The following is a 26,863-nucleotide window of genomic DNA, read 5'->3' as shown; positions in this document are numbered from 1 at the left end:
TTTATTATTATCTTTGGTTAATATTGTTAAATTTAAATTCTAAATATTATTTTATAAAATATCAAAATAATTAAATAATTTTTTGTGCAAATTAAATTATTAAATTAATATTTTAGGTGGAAAACATGAAACACTATTAAAAAATTGAAACATAAATTACATAACTTTAAAAAAAGTATCGATCATTTTTATAAAAAAGTATGAACACTTTCAACATATTATAATGTAATAGGTAAATTTGTAATGTTATCGGTATAAATATATTGGTTTACTTATAAAATAGGTCAATATAAGCACTATCTATTACATTATATAAGCGTTACCTAATATGTTATTGTACTTTATAATATTTCTGGTTAAATAATATAACATAACCGGTCTAAATTTTAACCGATCACTTATTTAATCAATCGCGTCGTACATTAACCGTTTTGTAGACGCCGCACCCGGTTTATGGCCTCAACCACCCCACCACAAATGAATCATATACTTCCCAACCTAACATAATCCTTATCCACACCAAATCCCACCAACCCGTGACGCTGATGTGGCCTGATACTACTGGACCTTCACTATGCCAATCAACATTGCACAAGTGAAAATATCACTTCCTCCCATTAAAAAAAATCATATCACCAACTCCGCTTCTTCGTTTCATATACCCACCTATTCCCATTCCCTTCTATTCCCATTCCCTTTTTTAATTAAAGAAACAAGCCAATCCATCGATACTCAAAATTCAATAAAAAAGTACAGAAATGAGTCTTCCTCTAATAGTCATCGCCATCGCCATTTTCCTAACGTACCAGCTTTACCGACGGCTGAGGTTCAAGCTACCGCCAGGTCCACGCCCGTGGCCCGTGGTCGGTAACCTTTACGATATAAAGCCTGTTAGGTTCCGGTGTTATGCGGAGTGGGCGCAGAAGTACGGTCCGATTATATCGGTTTGGTTCGGTTCGACTCTGAACGTGATCGTGTCGAATACGGAACTGGCTAGGGAAGTACTGAAGGAGCATGATCAACAGTTAGCTGATAGGCATCGGAGCAGATCGGCGGCGAAGTTTAGCAGAGACGGAAAGGATCTTATATGGGCTGATTACGGGCCTCATTACGTTAAGGTAAGGAAAGTGTGCACGCTGGAGCTTTTCTCTCCCAAGAGGCTTGAGGCTTTGAGACCTATAAGAGAAGATGAGGTTTCCGCCATGGTTGAATCCATCTTTCTCGACTCCACCAATCCTGGTATTAATATTTCTCTCCCTTCGTTATTTTGCATTTTTGAAGGTGAGTTGAATTGTTTCATTCTTTTCCTAAAGAGGTTTTATAACGCATTAGCAAAAACATAATAATATATATAGCTTATTAAAATGTATAGATTATTATTTAATAGAAGTTAAAATCACAATCGTTAAATTTTAATTCATGAGATATTTTTAATAAACTACGAGTTTTTCCAAAGCTATTTATTTAACTGTCTAAATTAATAGAGCAAGGCATTTAAGAGAAGAAACCCTCACTTTTTTCTTGATAATTCAAAATAAAATTTTAAAATTAAAAATTTAAGCTCTTAATTTATTTTAAGCTTTTATCTTTAAATTAAAATTTTAATAAAATCAGTTAAATCGTTAAGTTTCGGTTGAGGAAGTCTTGAATTAGGTGGATAATTATACCTGTTCTTTTTATTAAAAAAAGGTTAAGTAAATAAATATATCTTAAATAAAAAATAATATAATAATAGAGACAGGATGAGGGTGATCAACTACTTTCATTAGGCTTGAGTGTGTTTATTAACTGGGTAGGTGAACAACTTTTCTTTCCCTTGTTTACTACGTTAACAAATATATTTCACAAATGTCATTTTATTTTATCACCCTGGCTTTTCTGGATTTCTCTTCATATCTTGTGGAAATGGTTAAACTTGTCTGATCAACGAGTGAACTAAAATATTGGCTCCACATTGAATCCCTTGATGGTATTCTTTTATTCCTAACGTGGGTTTGCAAGTAAGTTCTGCTTAAGCTAATCTTGTGACATACAGAGTCAAGAAAATTTAAATTATAATGTAAAAAATTGGACTGGATGAGATAAATGATGGGTGTTGATTTTCTTTAAGGGGTGTCAATTATTTATAAATGGTGTTAGTTTTATTTTTAATAATTTTTTTAAATAATATTTATGAAGGATTTGAAATTTTTGGAGTGTCAAAGTGACACCCATGTAGCCCATGGTGGCATCCCAATAATATCTGAATGTTGGTTGAGCTTGACTTCAAATTTGGAAGCAGAGAGAAAGGACACAAGTTTGCAAGTAAGGAAATACTTGGGAGCAGTAGCATTCAACAACATAACACGACTAGCGTTCGGGAAGCGTTTCGTGAACTCTGAGGGCATAATGGACGAGCAAGGCAAAGAATTCAAGGCCATTGTGGCGAATGGGCTTAAGCTGGGTGCATCACTCGCCATGGCTGAACACATTCCGTGGCTTCGATGGATGTTTCCGTTGGAAGAGGAGGCATTCGCCAAGCACGGGGCACGAAGGGACCGGCTCACCCGAGCTATCATGGAGGAGCACACTCTTGCCCGTCAGAAGAGCGGTGGTGCCAAGCAGCATTTTGTTGATGCTTTGCTTACATTGCAAGACAAGTACGACCTTAGCGAGGACACTATTATTGGACTTCTTTGGGTAAGCATGTTTATATTTTGGAGATTATTATTATTAAGTTAGGGTCAGTAGCCATCAAGCAAGGTCAACTCTTACAAGTAATTGAAATATGCAGGACATGATCACTGCAGGCATGGACACAACAGCAATCTCAGTCGAGTGGGCAATGGCGGAGCTCGTTCGGAACCCAAGAGTGCAGCAAAAGGCACAAGAGGAGCTAGATCGTGTGATAGGATTCGAAAGGGTGATGTCCGAAACCGATTTCTCAAATCTCCCGTACCTTCAAAGCGTACCCAAGGAGGCACTAAGACTACATCCCCCAACTCCTCTAATGCTACCCCATCGTGCCAATGCCAATGTCAAAATCGGTGGCTACGACATCCCCAAGGGATCAAACGTGCACGTTAACGTATGGGCAGTAGCCCGTGATCCAGCAGTCTGGAAGGACCCCGAAGAGTTCCGCCCAGAACGATTCCTGCAAGACGACGTCGATATGAAGGGTCATGATTTTCGATTGCTTCCATTCGGTGCAGGAAGGAGGGTATGCCCCGGTGCACAACTTGGGATCAACCTGGTCACGTCCATGTTGGGTCACTTGTTGCACCATTTTTGTTGGACACCAGCCGAGGGAGTCAAGGCTGAGGAAATTGACATGCTTGAAAATCCAGGCCTGGTTGCTTATATGCGGACTCCATTGCAGGCTATTGCCACTCCTAGGCTGCCTTCTCATCTGTACAAACGAGTGGCTTCGGATATCTAAGTTTTCTTCTTAATTCCTATTTCTTATTGCCATTATCCTTAGTTTTTCAACTCCTTTTACAAGTTCTGTTGTATCCAAGTTTCCTTCTCATGCGATTTGTGATCGGTCGCGTGTCAGAGGACTAAATAAAAAAACGCAATGATATAATGAATTATACTACAAATTTTCCTACGCTAGAATCCTGTTTCTTAGATGACACATGTCCGTTCTTAACCTAACCCATTAAATCCAAAAATTGTCAATCAGGGATTTGAATGCTATCAAAATTAAAACAAACAAGCAATCGAAACTTCTCTACATTTGTTTTTCTTTATTATTTTTTAAGCGTAATTGGATATCTAAAACCTTCGCCCCTTTTTATCTTAAAAGCGACTGCAACTCTTTTTATCTTACATTATGTTTGAATTATAAGTATAAAATTAAATATATGAAAATTAAAATATAAAATTAAATCTATAATTTTCACATAACGCAGAGTTAATTAAAAGTTTAACCTACCATGCTATGTTAAACATTCAAATAATACGACTTAAAGAAAGGATAAACTACACGTTTAGTATTCACCTATCACTTTTACTCCGTTTGTCATCCAATTATTTTTTTCATAATGATACCTAATATTATGTTTTAGTTTCATTCCATTGTTAAAAGGTTAACAAAAATATTAATGTGATATTTTTTTTATTTTTTTATAATAATTTGAAATTAATTTATGGTGATGTGTTAACATTATCATTAATTTTTTAATGCCAGGTGACCAAGATAAAACTAAAACTAAATGTTAGTTATGATTTAAAAAAAAAGTTTGGTGACTGAAACGGAACAAAAGTGATAGTTGGGTACTAAAAATATAGTTTACCCTAAAAAAAGTGATGGCATAAGCTCTCCGGATACTGGATCATAAAACAGCAGCAACCAAAGACAAACGGAGAAGTGTCCGACAGTTAAGCTGTTGCCACGCAGATTTGGGAAATTTCTATAGAAGCTGCTGTAGCCGGGAAACTTCCCAAATCCCAAATCCCATCTCTCTTATTGGGGGTTTCCCGCTGGAAAATTAGTGGACGGAAAATGGGCTTAGACATAGTGGAGCCAAACACTTGCGTTAGAGGTTGCTGCTCCAGCAATTCAATCCCTCTTCACCTTCCTCCTTCCTTCACTCTTCTCTCCCCTATTTCCAGGGGTAACTTTATCTTCTCTTCTCTTCTCTTATCTTCTCTTCCTTGCCCTTACTTTGTACGCAGAATTTACTCATCTGTTGTATTTTTTTTTGTTGATAGGGGCTGAAAGCGTTGATTACGAAGCAATTTTGGATGGAAAGAGAGTTGCTGCTAGGAAGCCAATCCTGTCTACCTCGGAGGAGTTGGATAAATTTCACAAGGAATCGCAGCTCCTTTGCCAGCTAGACCATCCTGGCATTGCTACCCTCGTCGCCGCGCATGCCAAGCCACCCAATTATATGTTTTTTCTTCGAATTCTATAAACAAACCAATCTGGCTCATAAGTTACACGTGCAAGAATGGATTCCCAATCTTGATCCTCCAATTAGGTATATCTTCATTCTCCATTATTAAAAAAACTTGATAATAACGCTTGCTGCTTCTACTGCTAAACTTTGGTTTGGATTCAATTTTCAATTCAGCTGAGTCCTGATAATAAGCTTGGAGATATTAAGATTATATTGACATAGCTTGGTCAGCAGTGAATTGCTTTAGGTGCTAGGATGTTTCATTGAATGAGAGTTTGTGTTGTTTCATGCTTTTGATTTTACCTGAAACTTTGGTTTCTCTGTATAGTTTATGTGGGGTGTTCAGGGGTCTATTAAAAGTACTTTTTTCTGTTTATACGAAGAAATGGATATTTGGCTTTGGATCTGAAACTATGCTAGAAACATAAATGCTTGGTTTCAGAGATCATAAATTACTAAAATTTCCTTTTTAATGATGTTACATCTTGAGGTCTTTCTGTTGTTTTTTTTCCCAGCGGAGGCTTTGCAATATCTGCATAACAAAGGAATCATTCATAGAGATGTGAAGCCAGCAAATGTTCTTTTTATTATATTCTGATCTCTTTAGTTGTCCTTATTATCTGGTTGGTGTTAGATACTATTAGAAAAAGGATTTTAATTGATTGACTTTTGAGCTTAAAGTTATATTACACCGCTAATGCATAAGCAGCTTGACAGAAACTTTTCTGCACACCTAGCTGACTTTGGTTTGGCAGAGTATAAGAAGGATCTCAGAAGAGTCTCTATCGAGAATTGGAGATCATCAGGTAAGCCAACAGGTGGTTTTCACACAAAAAAATACGGTTGGAACTCTTATTTACATGGCCCCTGAGATATTGATGAAGGAGATACATACTGAAAAATCAGATGTCTACAGCTTTGGAGTGTCCATCCAGTAAGAATAAGGATTCTTGAAGCTTCTGTTAGCAATGTATTGTTTATATAGTTTATGAATAAGGTTTCTTGCTATGTTAACATACAATATAGATTGCACATTTACCTAATTTCATAATATGCTCATAGGCTAGTTAGCTGTTAATCTAAAATGCTAAGATTTTCTTTTATGGTGCAATGGAAGTATCTACAATATTTCATATTGGGTTTAAAAACATTTTGGTCCTTTGCGTTGTGGTAAAAATTTATTTCAGTACTAATCTCTTAATGTTTCTATTGAAGTGCCAGAATTGTTAGAATTTAACCCTTGCATTGTAGTAAATATTTTGGTATCTTTGCTGGATTTTGTGATGTGAAAATTTAGATCTCGTGAAATCAATGTTGAATACGTTGCTTGGAATCGGGGGTGAGTTGAATAGAGAAATGTGTTTAACACATGTATGTTCATTTTTCTAAGTTTTTTCATATATTTAGGTGTACCTTGGTACCCATGTCCAGTGGATATGTTTTCAACATAGGTACTCCATGGAAACTGAAGAGTTGGATCAAGATAGTGAAAACATACCCTAATAACTGCCCTTACAAGTTGAATCTATTTTTTTATCATTGTTCTTTCATCTTTACTTTTATGGTATGCACACTGTCTCTATCTGTGTGTGTGTGTTTTTTTTTTACTGTCATTGCCTCCAGTAGGCACTGGACACATAAATGTCTCATATGCAGAGACATCCCTGCTTCCCAAAGCCCTACAACAATAGCATATTAGGTGAATCACTGGATCTGGTTTTGCCTGGGTACTATAATTAGCTCTTACAGTAACTGTTAAGTGATTCCACCTTGAGCTAGATTTCAATGCCCTAGCATGGTTAATCATGTTTTGCTTATGCATTATGGAGTAATGTTTCCCTGTTTGTCATTTGAATTCAATAGTCGATAAATTGCAGTAAAACATTAGGCTATAGTTAATCTAGTTCTTTTGCAGCTCTGTAGGGCTATAACCATGAAACTTGATTTCCATTTAATTGCAGTGAACTGCTAACCGGCATTGTCCCATACACTGATATCCGTGCTGAAGCTCAGGTCAGTCTTTTCTTGAGTATTTTTATCTTTTTTTGTTGATAAGTGATATTGGGCAGTACCAGACTAAGTTGCATTTGCATGTGCTTAACAAGAAAAATTTCAATCTCCAAGAGATAGCTTATTGTTTGATGCTTAGATTACCTATTGCTGTTGGTACTTAAACCAAAAGTACTGAAAAACAAAAACTCAAGGTTGGATATATTTTTCTACATGATGCAGGCCTTATTGACCTCAAATGGGTAACTTATATAGTTGAATCTGACCAATACAAACGGTGAATTACGGTCTGGTTGAGTTCATACCTCCCTCATTTCTATTTAACTTGCTCAAATCTGGTCAAACCCACTAATCTTGCTGAATTTTGTTGAACACAAATGGTTTGCTCATTCCTACTGACCTGCATATGTTATTTGTTAGTATTATACTGAAGAGATCTTTTTAAGATGAATGTGGATGGGCTTTTAGTAGAGTTGGGAGGGTTGCTGGAATTGGGGGTTCTCAGGGATTGGAATCGGGTTACACTTATGTCTTTTTCAGAAAATGTTGGTCCTACTCCTCCCTATCTTGCAGAACTGAAAGCTATCAAAAAAGGCCTTGACATCTTTGTTTCTTCAGAATGGTTGTCGAAGGGCAGGCTTATTATTGAAAGTGATTGTAAGCTTGTAGTGGATTGGATCAAAGACCAAGCTTTAGTTCCTGTTTTCCTTACAAATTTTGTTAAGGAAATTGTGTCTATTATTTCTGTTAGAGATTTTATTGTTAGGTGGATTCCAAGATGTTGTAATTGCGAGGCTGACAAGTTAGCAAAGGAGGGGATTGGGTGATTTTGCATTCTGTTTTCAGTTGGGGATTGTTTTACAGATATGTGCTATAGGAGTGTGTGATGTCTTATGTTGTTTGTAAAAGTGTATTTAAGTCTTATGTAATTCGGCTAACATTAATAAATTGAGGTACTCTTTTCCTCCTTCCGCTAGTTGGTTCTTACCTTAGGGCAAAGAACCACTAAGAGGGAGGTTTTTAATGAGACCTCCTATTCCTATAAAAAAAATACTGAAGAGATCTCGGATTAGGTTGCATATTATTATCTTAATAAATCTGTCAGTCACCTTGCTGGATTAATCTGTGGCCCAAGTAACAAGGGAAATTGTTCAGACATTAGTCTTTACAGAGAATATCTAGGCTTGACTGCCGGAGGTCTTCCACGGAAACTACTCTCAACCTGGCGTTGGGGGCAGCCTACTACCCTACCTCCCCCTTACCCCATTGCATATGGGAATTGGGTTTTGTTGTTGTTGTTGTTGTTGTTGTAGAGAATATCTAGGCTGTGCTCAAGGAAAGCTCATTTCAACATAAGTTTGTTTACTTGGAGATTAATGGGAAAAGGGGCAAATAAAATTTATTCTATTAATGTTGGAGTTTCTGGTGCCTGAAGAAGTCTCCTCATTGGCCAATTCAATATAATCATCTATTTGTTAAGGATAATTTTACTGTCATTTTGTGCTTTCAGAGGACAAATTGCTTCCTCTTTTCTTGCTACAATGCTTACACTGTGCCAGGCAGCAAAACCAAATATAAGCTGCTTCCACCTCAGAGCTACCTGCTTCAGGTAGCAGTCAAAATTAATTAGCGGGGTGAACAAACTTTAAAAGACAGTTTGAGGAATTTTGAACAAGTTGTGCCAGTATATTAATCAAGTTGAATTATATCTTTTGATCTTCTTCCTTCCATATTGTTTTAAGCTAATTGAATTTTAATGATTTTTGCATATGAATGACTTAGGATGAAGGGCAAGTTATAGAACAAAATGCGGCCAAATATTTATTGCAGTCTTATTCCTCACTGCAATTTCTCTTCCAACAAATCATGTTAAAAAGAAAATCTTAGTTTGCACTTTCAATAAGTTTCATGCTGGTCATTTAATGTCTAGAATTGAAGAGAAACAAATTGTGTCCACACTTTAGATTTATATTTTTCTGCTTTTATTTTTAACATGGAGTTTGGTCGTTGGATTACCGCAAAGCTAATTGTTCTTACATTTCTGCCCATCGCTATTGACAACTCTTTGTTGTCAAAAATTTAGAAGTTATTTGTAATTTATTTGCTACTGGCAGGCTCACACTGTTCTGGAGATGAACTATACTGAACAGCAGCTTACTGCAGCTGTGAGCTCTGGTGGACTGCGACCAGTTCTCGCTGGTATTGACTCTGGAATGCCAGCCAGTATGCTGTCACTAATTCAAAAGTGTTGGGATGCAAATCCTCAAAATAGGCCTTCGTTTGATGATATAATGTTAGAACTAGATGGCATTCAGCAACAAAGAAAGAAAATGGGGAAAGAAGATTTTTCTCTTCAACTATCTTCCGTTTCCCAGGGTCATCAAGTCATTGATAGCGTTAAGAACCTTCATACCTATCAGGAAAAGATTAACTGGTCTACTCAGGGAGAATGTTTATCCAAAGGAACTTCATTTGCAGTAAATTCTGGTTTGAGAATGTGGCTGGATTCTTTTGATGATTCTTTGGCATACCTTCCTGTGCTTTCTTGGGGATCCTTTGCCACATGCGGGAGACGGGAGAGTATGGAGGACACACATTTTCTTATGCCTTTCCTATGCAACGAGAAGGATGTTCATGCTTTTGGTGTATTTGATGGCCATAGAGGTATGCAAAACAACTACAATGCTGAAAATGCAGAAGGGATTAGATATGAGGATAAATGCTTGTAATGGCAACCAGAAACTTCTAGGCAATTAATATTGTGACTCTAAATCCATTTTAAATAAAAAAATCGAAAAAAAGGACACCAGGTTAAGTGTTCGAATTTTTTAAATAAAATCTTTTCTGAAAAGGCAATCATGTCTAAGAAGAAATCAACCCAGATACTTCTCTCCCCCCACCTATGGAAGCTGTTACCACTTCGAAGTTACTAAATTTGTCTGTGTTCAGGTTGAGTCTAGTTTCCTGTACCTTTACCATGTATATAAGTTTATGTACTTTATAACATTTGCAGGTAGTGCAGCAGCTGAGTTTTCAGTTCAAGCATTGCCTGAATTTCTGAAAACTTTTGGTTCTACATGCAGGTGTGTGTCACTTTTTCTGCTTTGCCTGCGTCAATCAAATTATTATCCATATTATTGGACTAAATAATTGTACATATGGGTGCAGTCCTGCTGATGCACTGGTGGAAGCATTTGTTAAGACAGATGTTGCGTTTAGAGATGAACTTGATTCTCAACGAAAATCAAGGAGGGTTATCCAGAAAGATTGGCATCCTGGCTGCACGGCAGCTGCTGCTCTAATAGTTAGAAACAAGCTTTTTGTTGCTATTGCAGGTGATTGCAGGACAATTTTATGTCGGAGAGGATGCCCCTTAGCTCTAAGTAGGGTAAGTTATGCTAATCTGTTAGTCATATATTGTACAACTATTGCATGTTACTATGCTAAATCTAGTTGACTCTTGACATGGTAGGATCATGTTGCAAGCTGTCCTGAGGAGAGAAACCGAGTTATCAGTGCAGGGGGTGAAGTAAAATGGCAAGTTGATACGTGGAGGGTTGGTCGTGCTGCACTTCAGGCTTGCCCCTGTAAATCTTTGCAATATTGACTGAGGTAGAAGTTAATTCTTTAATGGTTCTGCATGCTAATGTTTGATAGAATAAAAAGCACAGAATCCTTCAACATGCCAAATGCTACCTCGATTGCTGTGTCTTTTTAATAGGTAACTCGCTCCATCGAAGATGATGATCTTAAGCCTGCTGTAACCGCAGAACCCGAGATAACTGAAACTGTACTTTCAGCCGAAGATGAGTTCCTGGTAAGGCTCATTTCTTCTGTAAAAAATTTAACATTTTTTTGACTGATAACAATTGGACTTCTAATCTTTAGAATAGATGAGTTTTAAGAAAATGTATCTTAAAATGGGGTTTGATTGGCAGGCAATGGCTAGTGATGGACTTTGGGATGTTGTGGGCGATACGGAGGTGCTAACCACCATCAGGGATACGGTTAAAGAGCCTGCAATGTGTTCGAAAAGATTGGCTACGGAAGCTGTAGAACGTCGCAGTAAAGATAATGTAATAGTCATTGTTGTCTTCCTTCGTCCAGTATCCACGGCGGAGAGAGTTTACTAGGGGTTTACCTCCGAAACTGTCAACTGTTAAGGGTTGATTTTGATATCATTCTGTGCATTTAATTCAATTATTTATTTTCAATGGAAAACACAACGCGGCCAAAATATTAAATAAGATGAAATTGGTCATCCATGTTCAAAGCAAGAGAGAATCCTCCAAATATTTCCTTTACAAGAAAACTAGAGATCGAGATTTGTGTAACTTGTATTCTACGTATATGTGAGCAAAACTCGACTCGAAAAATTGAATTTTTTTATTCGACTCAACTCGAGAAAATTTGACTCGAATTAACTTTGAGTTGTAACTTTATAAACTTGACTCGATTCGAAAAAATTTCAAATCAACTTCGAGTTGTAAAATAAGACTCATCAACTCGAATAACTTGAAATTTTTTTGTTCAACTCGATTGATCGAATTCTCACCCCTAATTATATTAGTTTGTTGTTTATCAATGTAATCTCTCTCTTTCAATTAAACTGCTAAGCTGGAATATGCATAATTATTGAATAGTGGCTTAAAATAATACTTGGGCTTTGCCCTACGCCATTCCTTTTACAACATTGTGAGTGGAGAAAAAACCCAAAAAAGGAAAATCACTTTTCAAAATAATAATTATGAAGTTAATAAAGTTACATCAGTATTTTACATTTTTTTAAAATAACTGAAAAAATTATCCAAATATATTTTTTGAATATTAATATTATATATAATTGACTGAAAATGAATTTCCAAGACATTCTTTAATGGTTAAATTCTATGATTAGTATTTCCATTATATAAATTGTAGGTTTAATTCTTGTACTTTTATTTGGTTGTTTTTAATTTTTTCACTTTTCTGATTTTGAACTTTTGATCCTTATCTAAACTATAGTTGTAAAATTTATTAAATTAAAATTTTTCATTAGTATTTGTTTTTACATTAGTTGTAGATTTAATTAAGTTTCCAAATTGATGATTTATGGTCTTAATAGTTTATTTATATAATATATTATTTAAATTAAGACTAAACTTCTAAATTCTAAAAAATAAAACTACTAATATTTATATAAATTAAAATATATGAATTAAATCTAGAATTTATATGTAATATATGTTTTAATTATAATTTTTGACATTTGATTTTTAGAGGTTATTGGACACTTGGTGACATTTTTTTTGGAATAACATGGTGACATTTAATCTTATCATATTATTTTGATAAATCTGATGGCAATTAAAATTTTATTTTGAGCATTATAAGAGTTTAACACTCAAAGTCTTATTCATATTTATTGTAAACTTTTGTTCTTCAATAATATTATCTATTATAGAATATGCATTATTATTATTATTATTATTATTATTTGTTGAGAAAAGTGATTACAAAAGTGTAAAGGCTATCGTGAGGCTTCCATATATAGTACAACTGTACAAATAGTTTATTAGATTTTTAAGTAATAATATAATAATAATTTTAGATAAAATATTGAAAAAATTACAGATGTGATTACCTGTCATGAATAAATTTAACTTCTGACCGTTTATATAAAATATTATAAATTTAATTAATTAAACTTTTTAATCATTAATTATTAAACAATAAAAAAATGATGTGCAATTTATAAAATTGATATAATAAAAATTAATTCTTATATTAATATTTTGATAGAGACAACCAATAATTCTAAACTAATGTCTCTAGACTCAAGTCATTCATTAAAAATTTATTGTTTTTAATTTATTTTATTATAAAAATCAATTAACCTCAATAAAATAATATAATTATAATAACAAAATTATCACAAAAACCTAAATAAAATAAAATGCACAAATACTATAAATTAAAACAAGAAGATTGGTATCCAAAATTTTCCTTTTTCTTTTTTTTTTCTTTTTTTGAGAAATCAAGTGAAACACTTTTTATAAGTTGTTAAATTTTTAATACTCCCCTAAAATTGTATATATAAAGTTTGAATTGTTTTTTATTTTTTTATTTAACTAAATAGAAAATTATTTCATGATATTCTTAAAATTTCAATTCAAAAATATTTTAAAAAATAAAATAAAACAAGAAATAAATTTCTAAAATTTGAGTAAATATTTGAATTCAATCTGAAAGAAAACTATAAAAATTAAAACAATTCAACCTAAAAGATTGTAAAGTGCATGCTTGTAAATTGTAAAATTTAATAGCAATGTTATACATGTTAGACTTGTTCATCTACTAAGTGAAACCAAAATTTTAATATTAATCATCATTAAATACACGTCATTAATGTGACTGAATTTGAATATATAGTTAAAAATATTATAATCCATAGAGTTAATTGTTAGGAAATAATGACTTCTACTGTCAAAAAGATCATTAGAAAGATAACTTCAATTGAGGAAAGAGATGTGATTTTTTATTAAAAAAATAATAAGACATAAAATAATATTATATAATATATAAAGATTAAGACTAAATTTATTAGTATATCAATTTATATAAATTGTCATATCATAATAGTTACATATTAGTAATTAAAAATGTTAAATATGTCTGATTAAATAACCAATCTGTAATATTTTAAGTAACAAAAGAATTTACCCATAGTTAAGTAATTGTGAGTGTAATTTATTACTAAAATATAAATATATATATATATATATATATATATTATTTTTTTGTTTAATCATAGATATTTGATTCATTGATTGATTAATTTGGACCGAATATTTATAAAGATTCTATTTACATCATATTTTGAATATATGATTTTACTTAAGATACCTATGATTTTATTCTGCTAATATGAATTGGTAGTTGATTTATTAATTTTGTTTTTTATATATTTAATTAATAGTTTTCAAATGTTTTATTTAAAAGTGATAAACTACTTGTATAGTCACCCACCTTTCAATATGTTTTTATTTTGATCATCAACTATAATATTTTCAGAAATAGGGTACTTTGTATTATAAACAAATACAAAGTACACCACCTCATTAAGAAACCTCTCTATCCCTAATTGGAAGAAAAATAATGAACCAAGAGGTGGAAGCGAAGTAATACAAGGATACACATAACATCATACACTCTATACCCTAATCCACAACAAAACTCACACGGACACCCACACATAGCAACCAACATAAAGAAATTAAATTAGAAAGGAACAGAAACAAAAATCAGACGAAGACAGTGGCAAAGTGGTCCGAAAACAACATCAGAACCCGGATCACCAAACCTGCTGATCAGTACAACACCATGACTTCATCGATCTTCAACCCAGCACACAATATATAGCATAAACATTCCTTTAAGAGCCGATGATCCTAATTTCAGTGAAAAGTCGCATAGAACAAAACCTAAGACTTCACGCAATCTCCGACAATCACGCACCTAAACTCAACGTAATTCTTGTGACTGGATAACAAACACTAACTTACTACCAGAACTCTTACTTAATGGCAGTGTTACTCCTTCCCAACATAAGCAGCCCACCTTTTCTTCAAATCCGAATCTGATAGAGAAGAACTAGATAATTCAGAGGAATTTAGATCAGATTTCATCAAATTGAATCTCTTCAACGCTCGATCTTTTTTTTTTCTCAACTTTCGAAAAGACTTTATCTTGAATATCTAATAGCGAGCCGAATTTCTTCTGCTTCCTTGTAATCCTATTGGTCAACACCTTATCACTTGAATAAACTAACAAATCCATTACAGGAGACTTCGACAAAGGCTCCTCTTCCGCTGTTCTGACTGAAAACAATTCTATACTCGGATCCTCCAAAAGCCTAAGATTACTTAAAAGCGACTTGGGCTGCCATAGTACTACATCTCCGTTTGATACCAAGCGCCCAAAGCTGTCAATCATGGCCTTCTTCTAAAGGCCATCCAAAGGCACAAGCGGCAACTCAAACACATTGCCATCTAAAACAGCACTCCCATTCAAAAAAAAAAAAAAACTATAATATTTTCAATTTAATCACCAGACTTTTAAATTTTAGTTTTAAGTCACTCATACGTTAACGTTGTGATGCTGCAACACAAACATATTGTGTTTTAGACCTTTTTATTTATGAAATTAACTTAATACTTTAAAGTATTTCATAGCTTGCCTTGGTCAATCGTAGTTTGTGAGGTAATTAGCATCGAAACATTTTCGTTTCTATTCTCTTTTTCTCAATTTAGTTTTCTTTGTGGTACATTTGAATTTGATAAAACTTAGATCAAAGTTTTGACTTTATATTGGTTCAATATATGGTATTCATCATCTAATCAACATGAAACCAAGATTTGCTACTTTACTCTCCTCAACCTCTCCGCCGTTGAGATTTCGAATAAAATACTTTGACGTTGTTGAATAAAATAGAATCCAAAAATTTAGGTTTGAGGCTTTAAAGAAAGAAAGTTTCAAGGGATTTTCTTACACAAATTTACCATAATGTTCTAGAGTATTTTTTTCTTCTTCATGAAAATAAAACCACGTTGAGAAATAGTTTTATGTGTTCTTGCAAAACTGTCACCTACCTGGTCCACAACACACAACACCAATTCAAGCAATAATTTAAAGGGTAAATGACCATTGAAGTATGAATAAATTTCTGTTTTTGCACTGAAATTTCAAAAATGACGAAACAATCACTATTGTTATTGTTTTGTAATAAATTTCGGTCATTAACCACCACCATAAAAGTCTAATTTGAAACGTTTAAACAGCACATAAATCTCAGTAGTAATCTTATCTTATCTTCACCGAACGCTAACCAACTCTGTCTTGAACACTGGGTCTACATGACTGTTATTATATTAACATTATTTCGACTGCATGCACTACGTTTACTTCCTCTCCATTGTTCCCGTCGTCAGAATCTGGTTCCATGGCGGGCTTACACGCTGAATCAACACTAATATTATTGCTTTTAAATTCTCCATTCTCTTAAAAACAAAACAGAAACATGACTTTCGTTAAAAAAAAAGCTTAACATAACACTGGGACTAAAGCTATTATTTTTCACAAATTATTTATAAATTATATAATCATTAAAAGTTTCTTATTTTTCAATTCATAGGTCATACGGATCAACAATATAAGAGAATCAAACAGTTGATATTACGTGATAAAATAATACTAAATCAGTTTTGATAATATATCACGTCAATATTTCATCACTTTTGATGATCAATGATAATAAATAATCGATTTATTATAAATTAATAATAATAATGATTAAAAAATTAATTTTAAAATATTTAGTGGAAAAAATTTACTTAAATAATACGAGTGACTTTAGCTAATCTATCCTTGGACAAAAATGAAATAAGGCGAAGGAAGATCCCCTTACAATCAACCGAAAATTACACAAGATTAATCAGTCAACACCGCACAGATGTCGAACTTCTTCTCCAAGGCGGAGGTGACGAGCAGCGGCCGCCCTGTCTTCCTACGAAACGAAGTTGAACGTCACCTTCTCTCCGGTGTGGACCTCGAACCTGAAGATTACCGATTCTCCCCCTTAAAATCGGGTATCCTCATCCTCACCACCCACCGCCTCCTATGGCTCCCTTCTTCGTCCGCCACCACCCTTACTTCCGCCTCATCCATCCCTCTTGCCTCCATTTCCCATATCTTCTCCAAAAAGTCTCTCAAGTCCGTGTTCCACTCCCCCAGGATCCGCTTCCAATTCCTCGTCTCATCCGATGGTCGGGTTTTCGATCCGGGTTCTGGGTCTGGTTCCGGTTCCAGTACAGGTTCGGGCTCGAGATCAGTTGTTGTGACGGCAGTGGTTCGAGGGAAGGGGGACTGTGATGGGTTTTTGGTGAAGTTTTGGGACAGTTGGCGGGCGAGAGCTTGGGAGAGTAATGAGACTACAGGTTCCGGCTCGGGTTTAGCTTCTGGTTCAGGAGCAGGCACAGGAACTGGTGGAGGATTGTACTCAACTGACGGGTCCGTGCGAATGGTTGGGGTGGCGGGGATTTTAAGGAAGGAGCAAGAAATCTGGGAGAGTACTGATAAGAGTTTGCAGGATGCTTTTCAGGACTTAAATGCTCTCATGGTAATGTGATTCATTTTGTTCAATTATAACGACTTGAAGCAAATTATAGGGACTTTGGTTTTGATGTAAATTCTATATCATTGCATTGAAATATAAAGCTAGATGTAGTGGAAAATTGTTTTCTTTATTACATTGAAGTGTCCGGTTTCTTTACCAGAAAGAAGAAATATAATATATTCTTGATTCGGTTTCTGTTTGCGCAAATGTTTGACATCGGTGAATTCAAGTGGAACGTGTCCTTGAGTGTTTGGAACCAGTAGTAATTAGCCATAATATCTTTATCATAAGTTAGGACATAATATATTTAAACTTTTGTGTCAATGGTGTGCATGAAAGGATTGATCAGGTTCAATGTAGTTATGTTTTTTTATTGCAAAGATAGGTTCCGAGTTGTAGTTAGTGATGTTTTAGTCTCTCTTTTGCTTGTTTTCTTACATTCTGATTGTTCAAGATTTAGAACTCTTTTGGATTTTCAGAGTAAAGCTAAAGAGATGGTGATGCTAGCAGAAAAAATGAGGCAAAAGCTTTTGGCTGGAACGAGTTCTCAAACAAGTGGAACTAATGACGAGGAGATGGGTTCAAAAGAGGAGATGCAAGATTGGTTGTTGAGTGTTGGTATAATATCCCCAGTTACTAAGGAGTCTGCGGGTGCCCTGTACCATCAACAATTGTCCCGACAGGTTCTCTTCTGCCTCTCTTTCTTTTTTAACTTTTTTTGGGGTTAATTTTAAGGGTATTACTTAATAATTTGTCCCAAGATAATTCTATAGAGCCTAACTTATCATTCTATTTATACATTTTATAGAATCTAGGATTTTTATTTGGCTCTAAAGAAATCCTTAGAAATAAGATGGTTTTGTAGTGGGGATTAGTTGATTACTGTTTTCCCAGATGTAGTAAAATTTATTTTAATTGATTCAATTTTCAAGACTTAGATAACAAAATACTCTGGAAGATATTTAACTTCTAATTCTGTTTTGTGCTTGTATATCCCATGGTTTCTCATTGGGAATATAAAATTAATCATCCAAAATTTATTATCCGGTTCGTAAAGGACTTGCCATGTCTAGTAGATTGGCTTTTACTTGGTTTTCTTTTGAGGGCTAATTTTGAATTAATTTCTTGGCACCTTAGCTGGCAGATTTTGTGAGAACACCACTGGAGAGAGCTGGCGGAATGATCAACCTTATAGATGCCTATTGTCTCTTCAATCGTGCTCGAGGCACAGGTTTGGTTTAACATCAACTTTATCTCTTGTTTTTATGCATAATTTGGTTATTGTATATTTGTATTTAAGTTTGCATAGTTACATTGTGAACTTGAAAAGTTGAAATTTCTTAACCTAATTTTGGTAGTGTTCTTGGCAATGTAATTTTCCTATCTTTTCCCGGGAGGGGGCTTTCAAACATTAGTAAATAAATCTTAATATAATTACCATTTCAAGCAATATCATCTAAAGAGGACATGCTATACCTTTCTGACTATGTAACACTGGAAAGGTTTGGTTTTGACTTTGAGTCTCTTTACCTAGTTTGGTCCAAGAAACAAATGAGGCTTGAAAGTAGTCAGACTTTTTTGAAGTTTTCTTTATAATCTATAGATGCCAAATTTTTTATATATGTTCCAAACAAATCAGACTGAGACTTTGGATTTTCTGTCACCAACAATGTTTAATTCTTTAAAGTTGCAGTAAAGAGAATGCCTATTATCTCCATCACATTTCTTCTTCATCATCATCAATCCCTGATTGTGACGTTTCTCTTTCACTTGGATAGCGTGATATTCTTAATAACTGTGGGTATTTTCAACTTCGCTATATTGAACCTTTTTTTTTGTTTAATCTAAATGCTTGTTACACACATAAATCACTTGAAATTTTGTTTGACCTCAGTCTTAATTGTAAAACTTCTTTGTCTAGAACTGGATATAGTATGTTCTTTAGAGTCCTCTAATATTGATGTTTACTTTATTATGATTTTTGGTGGCTTTTGTAAGCAAAGAGGGCATTCAAATTAATGAAATTATTCTGGTGGAAGTTAATTAGATATTTCTGTCCCTGAAAATATTTCATTCCACTCAGAACCAGTTCTCTTTTTATTTTTTGTTTTTTCTAGTTCAGTTCAATTTCAAAAATGTGCTGTTGTTTTATCTACTTTTAGAATTTTGAAAGTACAATGAAAATAAGTGGCTTCTTTACATCACTTTCTGTCCTCAGAATTGATCTCTCCAGATGATATGTTGCAAGCATGTTCTTTGTGGGAGAAATTTGACGTGTATGTATTCATTTTCTTACGTTTATGTAATGATATTAAGAAGTCATACTTGGGTATTTGAACTCTTTGATCAGCTATGCTTTGTATAACAGTCCAGTGATGCTTAGGAAGTTTGATAGCAGAGTCATGGTCATCCAAAACAAGTCCCATAGTGATGAGGAGGTAATTGATTTCAGTTTCTCTGTCTTGATAAGATTCTATTTCAATTTTATATAACAGAAGTTTCTTACCTTTTTCTGTTAGTCTTCTTTGGCCTAATATATATCCGAATCTGTAAGGTTTTTCCTTTGGTTTGAGCCCTTAGATTTCATTGATAATTTATTCATTAATATTTAAGGAATCCAAAACAGACACTGATCTTATATTTTCTGTTGCCATATGCTTTTTTTGCTTGACGCACTGATAATGGAGTGAAATTGTTTATATACTATTACAGAAAATTGTATAACATTGTTGGCAGTGGATGTATGATCCAGAGCTCACAAATCAACTTCATATTTGATTATATAGTTGTCTTTAATTTTTCTTGTAGTTGTTCCAATCCTATCAAAATGTTTGATCATTAGTTATTTTAAGTGATCATAATTCCTTTATTGTTTACGGTTGGGTTTTGTCATGGCTTTATATTGAGGCTTAATATAAAAAAAAAGTGCCCAAACCATACACTTTTTCCCATTGAGGTGCCTAAACTGTTTTTCGGTCAATCTAGGTGCCTAACGTTTCCAACTTTACACTTTTAGGTGTCTGGACCGTTAACACTGTTAAATTCTTCCGTTAAATGACACGTGTTGCCTCTATAAAATTTTATTTATTTTTTAAAAATAAAATTTTCAAAATTACCCGAGCATGAGACGTGAGACTTAACGGTGGCATTTAACGTCCGTTACGGCCGAGTCACCCAAAAATATTACGTTGGAAACGTTAGGCACCTGGATTGACCGAAAAAAAGTTTAGGCACCTAAATGGAAAAAAGGTATAGTTTGGACACTTATTTTTGTAGTAAACCTTATATTAATGTTAGGTTGCTCTGTCTTTTGGCAATTGATTACAAATTAAACACGTATATGGGTAATTTACTTTGCTGGAAAAAGTTTGAAGTGTATTGTATTCACCACTTTAATGTGTATGTATAATTTAGTTGTAATTTGTCAAGAACCTATCACCGGAAAATTTACTTCTCCTTTCATGTTTAGGTTTTTGCTAGAATCAAAAGCCTTGCAACTAAGCCCGAAGCGCTTCGAAATGGCATAAGTCCAACTGATGCTGCAATGACATTAGGGATTGCTCCAGCCATGGCTAAGGAGCATCTTCTAACTGCGGAGAACAAAGGTGCAATTCTGCTTAACTTTCTCTTTAAATATTTCTAAATATCCAACATTAATAATTACTGTTGTATTTTGGCAGGTTTGCTATGCAGAGACATAAGTCCCGATGGCTTTCGGTTTTATATTAACCTGTTTCCTGAAATCGACCCATTTAATATCTACTTGTAAGTCATATGCTTCTAGTTAGTTTCATGACTTCCCCTTATATAATGTGAATTCCATATTTATTTCAGTATAGGATGTTTTCTACCAAAAGATATTTTTACTTTCTTATCGTGAACAGTGAAGATTTGATTCATCCATGTTATGGTCTTTGCTTAAATTTATGAGTTAAATTTAAGTTGGAATGCAAATGTATATGCATGCATTGTGGGTAAGGTTAGCACATGGTAAGGTAGTGGATCAAACAAGTTATGGCAGAAAGCGCTCTAGTTTCCTGAGAAGGTATATTAGCATAGAGAAATGTGAGAGCTTTAAGTCTTTAACAGCTATAAGCTTTTACTAACACACTTGAGGGAGTATTTTAAGCAAATAGCTTTCTCACTAATTTAAGGCATGAAGTGTTTTAAGCAGTAAGATATAAAAGATGGCTGGAACTAAAATATGATCATAAAATTCGAAGTGTAATACGAATGAGCAGTTAGCCAATGTTTATGCATGAACATTGAATGAATGCATTAGTGTTTTTCAGTCCTTACAATCGAAATCTGAATAATAATCTTAATATCAGAATCCTACCATTTTCCCCCGGATAATTAAATTACCGAGTTTATGCATTTCGCTAAATGGTATGGTCTATGTGCATTTGGTTAAATGCCAGTCTTCATTATAGTCTAAGTTTTAAAGATAAGGCTCAAATCTCGTTTTCAGAGGTTTCTTATTTTAAGAATTATCATTTTTAAGCCACAAGTATGTTTGAATCTGAGTGAATAATAGCAATTGTTAAGTTCTTATAACTCTAAATTATGATTCACTTATACATTAAATACCCTAAAAAATGTTGTCCTTGCAATACTTGTATGGGTTTTACCCTAGTACAATTTCAAAATTTTAGTCAATTTAGAAATATAGCGTGGTAATTCCAAAGCATGTTAGGGCTTTATGATATATTGTCTGTTAGAGTTTCAGATATTGAAGTGGAAATTATGGAAGTTGAATTAGAATCAAATGATATTTCAGTTTCGATCAGGAAGATTCAGTTATTATATGCTTTGTGTACCTGTGTGGGGTTGGGGTCTTGTGCTAGTTTAGAAGACTGAAGGCCACTAGATGTTTTGCTGAATTCAGGGCTATATTGTTTTGATTCTTTATTTTCCTTGAAGTATCTCTGTCTTAACACATCTGGAAAAGGGTCTAGGGATCTAACCCAAGGGCTCTTTGAATTCATGGAATGATTTGGGGGAAAAAATGAATATTTTGGTGTCAGTCGCATACTAGTATCCGGTACTTGAGTCCAAGAAACATAGATTCAGGGTACTTTGCTATATGGTGACTTACAAATTTTGCAAGGGACAAGCTTTTTATTGCATGACAACTATTATTCTTGCGATTATCATTTAGTTTCTCTAGCAGTATTGTTTGTCATTCCTTTTGTTTGTGCGGTATTCATGGCCATTAAATTTGTAGTGTGAAGGATTATGGGATCTGCATTACTTGGATCAAAGCAGTTTCTACTTCTGGTAAGAATGCCCTTTTAAATGAATTGATACCGACATTCATGGATTTAGGGAGTCATACTATAGTCAAAACTGCAATTTAGTCCTGTATATACAACCGGGTAATTTGATCTTTATGTGTTTGGAATTGATGCAAATAAGTAAAACCAATAGAATTGTTAACGGAGAACTGTCTGTAGACATGACTTATGAAATTTGACGAAATATACGATCTGAAATCTGTCGATGCATATGTTTTCTTAATTCTGTGTCTTTTTGTGTTTTATGAGTCCATATCAGCATCTAGACGATTTCCTGTAACACTGTTATCAAATTATATTTGTTTGCACCAATAGCAGACAAACAAGGATTAGATGACTCGGTTCTATAATACAAGATTAAGTTGTACTTTTGACTATAGTACAAGGTCCATCTAGATACATTAGTCGTTCATGGCTTCATGCTGTTCGCATTGTTAAAGAGCTTCGTTACCTTATTTACGAAATGCTCTCTCCATCTTTTTTTTTAGGTTGAGACAAGCATTTGGCCTTAGATTTCCAGAACCGTGCTGTCATACTGCCCCCGCGTGCTCGATTATGACATGCCAATAACTTATGATCCAGTTTAGTTTTGGTCGTGAATACGAATAACATACAAACCAACAGCAAGATGAAGGAAAACTGGTAAGAAACTCGGAAATTCGAACCTTCTGATTGTTTATTTGTCAATTGTAGCAAAGGGTAAACTGATACTTCAATCAAGATTGTATACTCAGCGATACTATATATATAATAAATCCATGGTTTCAGTGTTTCGTAAAATGAATATATTTACATATTAAAATTGGTAGATCTGACACACCAAAAGCAAACAATTTGAATGTCAAATTCTGCTGGGATTATTGTTTATGTAGCCATTGCCAACCGCGTTTCAAAGTGGGTGAAGTTCTTCCATAGATTTAAAGATTAACCGCATATGTAGTATAATTTCTTCTAGATTATTGTATTATTATTATTATTATTTTACAACTTTATTTTTCGAAAATAAAATTGAAGGCCAATCTTAGTAGGACGTCTTAAAATTTTTTTTAATCTTCAGCCCATCGATTTAGAAATTTCAAAGGTTTTAATACTTGTAAATATCAATGACTATTAAAATATTTAATTGTGTTGATGTGAAGTAGCAGTGGATCCCTTTGAAAGCTAAAAATGGTAAATATATATATATATATATTAAAAAATTATATAGTACATTTTAATCCTTTATTTTTTTTAAAAATTACTCAATAAATTTTTAATTTTGTCTTTGTCATCACCGTTGTTGGGAGTGTCTCTAGCGTGGTTTATAAATTTCAGAAAGATTGAATAAAATTCTTAAATAAATTTAATTACGCTGAATAAATCCTTGTTTATTTACATGGAGGCGAACAGGAAATTACATAAATACTAACAGACAATCAATGTCTAGATATTAGCTGAATTACGACATATTGGATTTAAAGTAAGATGTTATTTTCGGTTTACTTTATTTAATTGAATTTGTATTTGATGTAAGATAGTGGACATGTTCACTAAAGCCGAGTAGAAATAGTTGAATACTACACAGTAAGAATATGTTTGAGTTGATAATTAATTGGATGGAGTAACTCATTTGGGAGGAAAAGGCCGGCTTTAATGTCAACACGTTGCTTTCAAGACTTGTTTGTACAGTTGCCAAATGTCACAATTACATTTACTGTTCTATGTTGATTGGATTTAATGAATACGAAATTCCACGCCAGAATATCTTTAAAACAGTTCCTAATCTATTAATAATCCAAAACCTCTAATCGTGTATAAATATAAATATAAATATTCAAAACTTAAAATCAAAAATTATATTGAAATTTTTTTATATAATGTATTAAATATTAATGATTATATAAATAAATATATACATTTTAACAGTTAATGTCATAATTGATCATTTATGTTTGTGTTTTGTCCTTATTGATTTCAAAAATCATAATATATTCGTTTTTATTTAATTAAGATGCGGCGGTTACCACGAGTTAACAAATTAGGTGGTGTGACAATTAAATATTTCGGTGTAATCACATATTTGGTCTATTTTATTTACATGTTCTCTCAATTTAGTCATACTTTTAATAAGTTAAAACAAATTTTATCCTCTAATCGAATGATGTCATGTAAATATGTAAACTAAATTGAGAGAATATGTAAATAACAAATATCAAATATGTGATTATACCAAAATGTTTAGCTATCACATTACCTAATCCGTTAATTGTTAACGACGATTAACATGTGGTGATCACATCGTAATTAAATAAAAAAAATTATCATATATTAATTAAATAAAAATAAAAGTGACACTATATTATGTTTTGTTGAAATAAGTGAAAAAAAATTAAAAAAAACATAAACCATTAATATAATTCAAATTTTAATTATATTTCATTTATAAAAATTAATTTTAAAATCTGATTGGAGAGAGAAAGAAAGTAGACGGAAGAATGAGAATGGTGACATCGATATTAGAAAGTAATGTTTGGAATCTAATGTATCTACGACACTCGGTGTTTACGTTTTCCTTGAAGCAAGTCATAGGACTAGGCCTCTATAAAATCACTTGATACATCTTAGTCGGAATCCTATCCCCACAATCTTCTTGCAGTTCACCGATAAGGAAAAATATGGGTATCGGAGATCGGGTTAAAGATGAAGAATCAGTCACCGAATTGACCGCAAAATCAAGATTCCGATACAATTCTCCACTGGTGCAAGTCGTCCTGATAGGCCTGGTATGTTTCTGCTGCCCCGGGATGTTCAACGCCCTCTCCGGCATGGGAGGAGGTGGCCAAGTCGATCCCACCGCCGCCAACAACGCCAACACCGCCCTTTACACCACTTTTGCTTTGTTCGGGGTCTTAGGTGGTGGTATTTACAACATCCTTGGACCCCATCTCACCCTTGCCGCTGGTTGCTGCACTTACGTCCTCTATGCCGGGTCTTTCCTCTACTACAATCACCACCAACACCAGGGTTTCGCCATCGCCGCCGGTGCCTTACTAGGAATCGGAGCTGGCTTGCTTTGGGCCGGTGAAGGCGCTATCATGACTGCTTACCCTCCATCGAATCGGAAGGGATCTTACATCTCCCTGTTTTGGAGCATTTTCAACATGGGTGGAGTCATCGGTGGACTTATTCCTTTCATTCTGAATTACCATAGAAACGAGGCCGCCTCCGTGAACGACGCCACATATATCGCCTTCATGTGTTTCATGACGGCAGGGACTCTGCTTTCCTTCGCCATTTTGCCACCCAACCGCGTTGTTCGGGATGACGGTACACGTTGCACCAATGTTAAGTACTCCAGTGTCGCCACCGAGGCAACCGAGGTTCTGAAACTGTTTGCTAATTGGAAAATGCTGCTTATTGTCCCTGCTGCTTGGGCCAGCAATTTCTTCTACAGCTATCAGTTCAATAATGTGAATGGTCTTCTTTTCAATCTGAGGACTAGAGGGTTAAACAATGTGTTCTACTGGGGCGCTCAGATGTTAGGCTCCGTTGGGATCGGCTACATATTAGATTTTAGTTTTCGGAGTCGGAGGATGAGGGGTTTCATCGGGATCGGCGTTGTAGCATTGGTTGGCAGTGCAATTTGGGGTGGCGGTCTCGCCAATCAGCTTCCTTATTCCCATGATGACCTACCTAAGAAGCTGGATTTCAGGGACTCTGCTTTTGCCGGTCCCTTTGTTTTGTACTTCAGCTATGGATTGTTGGATGCCATGTTTCAAAGCATGGTTTATTGGGTCATAGGAGCTTTGGCTGATGATTCACAGACCCTGAGCAGGTAACGCCGTGATGCCTTCTTCTATGTCATCCTCTAATCTTTCATTATTTTGGATAAGTTGACTGATATTTATAAATTGATGGCTTCCAGATATAGTGGATTTTATAAGGGAGTGCAGAGTGCTGGAGCGGCGGTTGCCTGGCAAGTCGATTCGCATAAGGTTCCATTGCTGTCACAGTTGATAGTGAATTGGTCACTCACCACCATAAGTTATCCACTGTTGGTGCTTCTGGTCATGCTAGCCGTAAAAGATGATAAGTCTGAAGATGAAATTGTCAAGGAGGAGGCTGCTGTTCCATCTTCCAATAAAGATGTCACCACTACGGCCATCTCTACATAGCTCTCATTTGTACTGTTGTATCTTCTCCTAAACTTTCCTACCAAGAATGGCTTCTTTTTCTTTTACAACTGTTGTAATGTTTATGTGGCCACGCCATTGTTTATCTCCATTGGAATGAAATTTAAGTTAAAATGTTCTTGTGCAAAGCTTCCTTTACGCATGGAATTCAACACTTATATTGTCATTTCTTGATTAAATACAATGAAGTTCGGTTAAAATAATAAACGAAGATTTCAAGGCAAAATAAATTCACAATGGTCCTAGATATAGATGGAAGAAAAACCATTTGATTTTGTGCTAGCCTAGGTAGCTGATATTGACAACAAAATATTCCAGAAGTCCCACGGTAAGCCTCTAAAGGCCTAT

At 34.3% G+C, this 26,863-nt stretch overlaps 3 protein-coding genes and 1 pseudogene across 7 annotated transcripts; all 4 read left to right on the top strand.

The window, feature by feature from the left end:
* Positions 1 to 710: 710 nt before the first annotated feature.
* Positions 711 to 3,562, top strand: LOC120154034 (cytochrome P450 98A2). The gene is made up of 3 exons (XM_039165890.1): positions 711 to 1,239; positions 2,282 to 2,679; positions 2,774 to 3,562. The coding sequence occupies exons 1-3, from the start codon at positions 759 to 761 to the stop codon at positions 3,416 to 3,418; spliced, it is 1,524 nt and encodes a 507-aa protein (XP_039021821.1). The 5' UTR covers positions 711 to 758; the 3' UTR covers positions 3,419 to 3,562.
* A 789-nt stretch (positions 3,563 to 4,351) lies between these two features.
* On the top strand, positions 4,352 to 11,158 carry LOC120154220 (annotated as a pseudogene).
* On the top strand, positions 8,186 to 26,643 carry LOC120154217 (UNC93-like protein 1). 3 transcript variants are annotated; one of them, XM_039166038.1, is made up of 4 exons: positions 8,186 to 8,193; positions 9,746 to 9,753; positions 24,979 to 26,157; positions 26,248 to 26,643. In XM_039166038.1, the coding sequence occupies exons 3-4, from the start codon at positions 24,998 to 25,000 to the stop codon at positions 26,495 to 26,497; spliced, it is 1,410 nt and encodes a 469-aa protein (XP_039021969.1). In that variant the 5' UTR covers positions 8,186 to 8,193; positions 9,746 to 9,753; positions 24,979 to 24,997; the 3' UTR covers positions 26,498 to 26,643. The 3 variants fall into 3 exon arrangements, with proteins under 3 accessions (XP_039021969.1, XP_039021968.1, XP_039021970.1); XM_039166037.1 differs by having other exon boundaries at positions 8,186 to 8,196; XM_039166039.1 differs by having other exon boundaries at positions 8,187 to 8,190.
* On the top strand, positions 16,301 to 23,061 carry LOC120154218 (vacuolar protein sorting-associated protein 36-like). Of its 3 annotated transcripts, XM_039166042.1 has the most exons (11): positions 16,301 to 16,738; positions 16,868 to 17,049; positions 17,526 to 17,729; positions 18,184 to 18,277; positions 19,265 to 19,322; positions 19,415 to 19,484; positions 20,516 to 20,651; positions 20,727 to 20,811; positions 21,899 to 21,934; positions 22,274 to 22,326; positions 22,832 to 23,061. In XM_039166042.1, the coding sequence occupies exons 1-11, from the start codon at positions 16,384 to 16,386 to the stop codon at positions 22,834 to 22,836; spliced, it is 1,278 nt and encodes a 425-aa protein (XP_039021973.1). In that variant the 5' UTR covers positions 16,301 to 16,383; the 3' UTR covers positions 22,837 to 23,061. The 3 variants fall into 3 exon arrangements, with proteins under 3 accessions (XP_039021973.1, XP_039021971.1, XP_039021972.1); XM_039166040.1 differs by having other exon boundaries at positions 16,301 to 17,049; XM_039166041.1 differs by lacking the exon at positions 21,899 to 21,934 and having other exon boundaries at positions 16,301 to 17,049.
* Positions 26,644 to 26,863: the final 220 nt, after the last annotated feature.

Source organism: Hibiscus syriacus, unplaced genomic scaffold (assembly GCF_006381635.1).
Source record: "Hibiscus syriacus cultivar Baekdansim isolate YM2019G1 unplaced genomic scaffold, ASM638163v2 tig00111105_pilon, whole genome shotgun sequence".
NCBI lineage: Eukaryota > Viridiplantae > Streptophyta > Magnoliopsida > Malvales > Malvaceae > Hibiscus > Hibiscus syriacus.
Note: the sequence above shows the minus strand (reverse complement) of the source record. Positions and strands in the feature narration are given on the sequence as shown.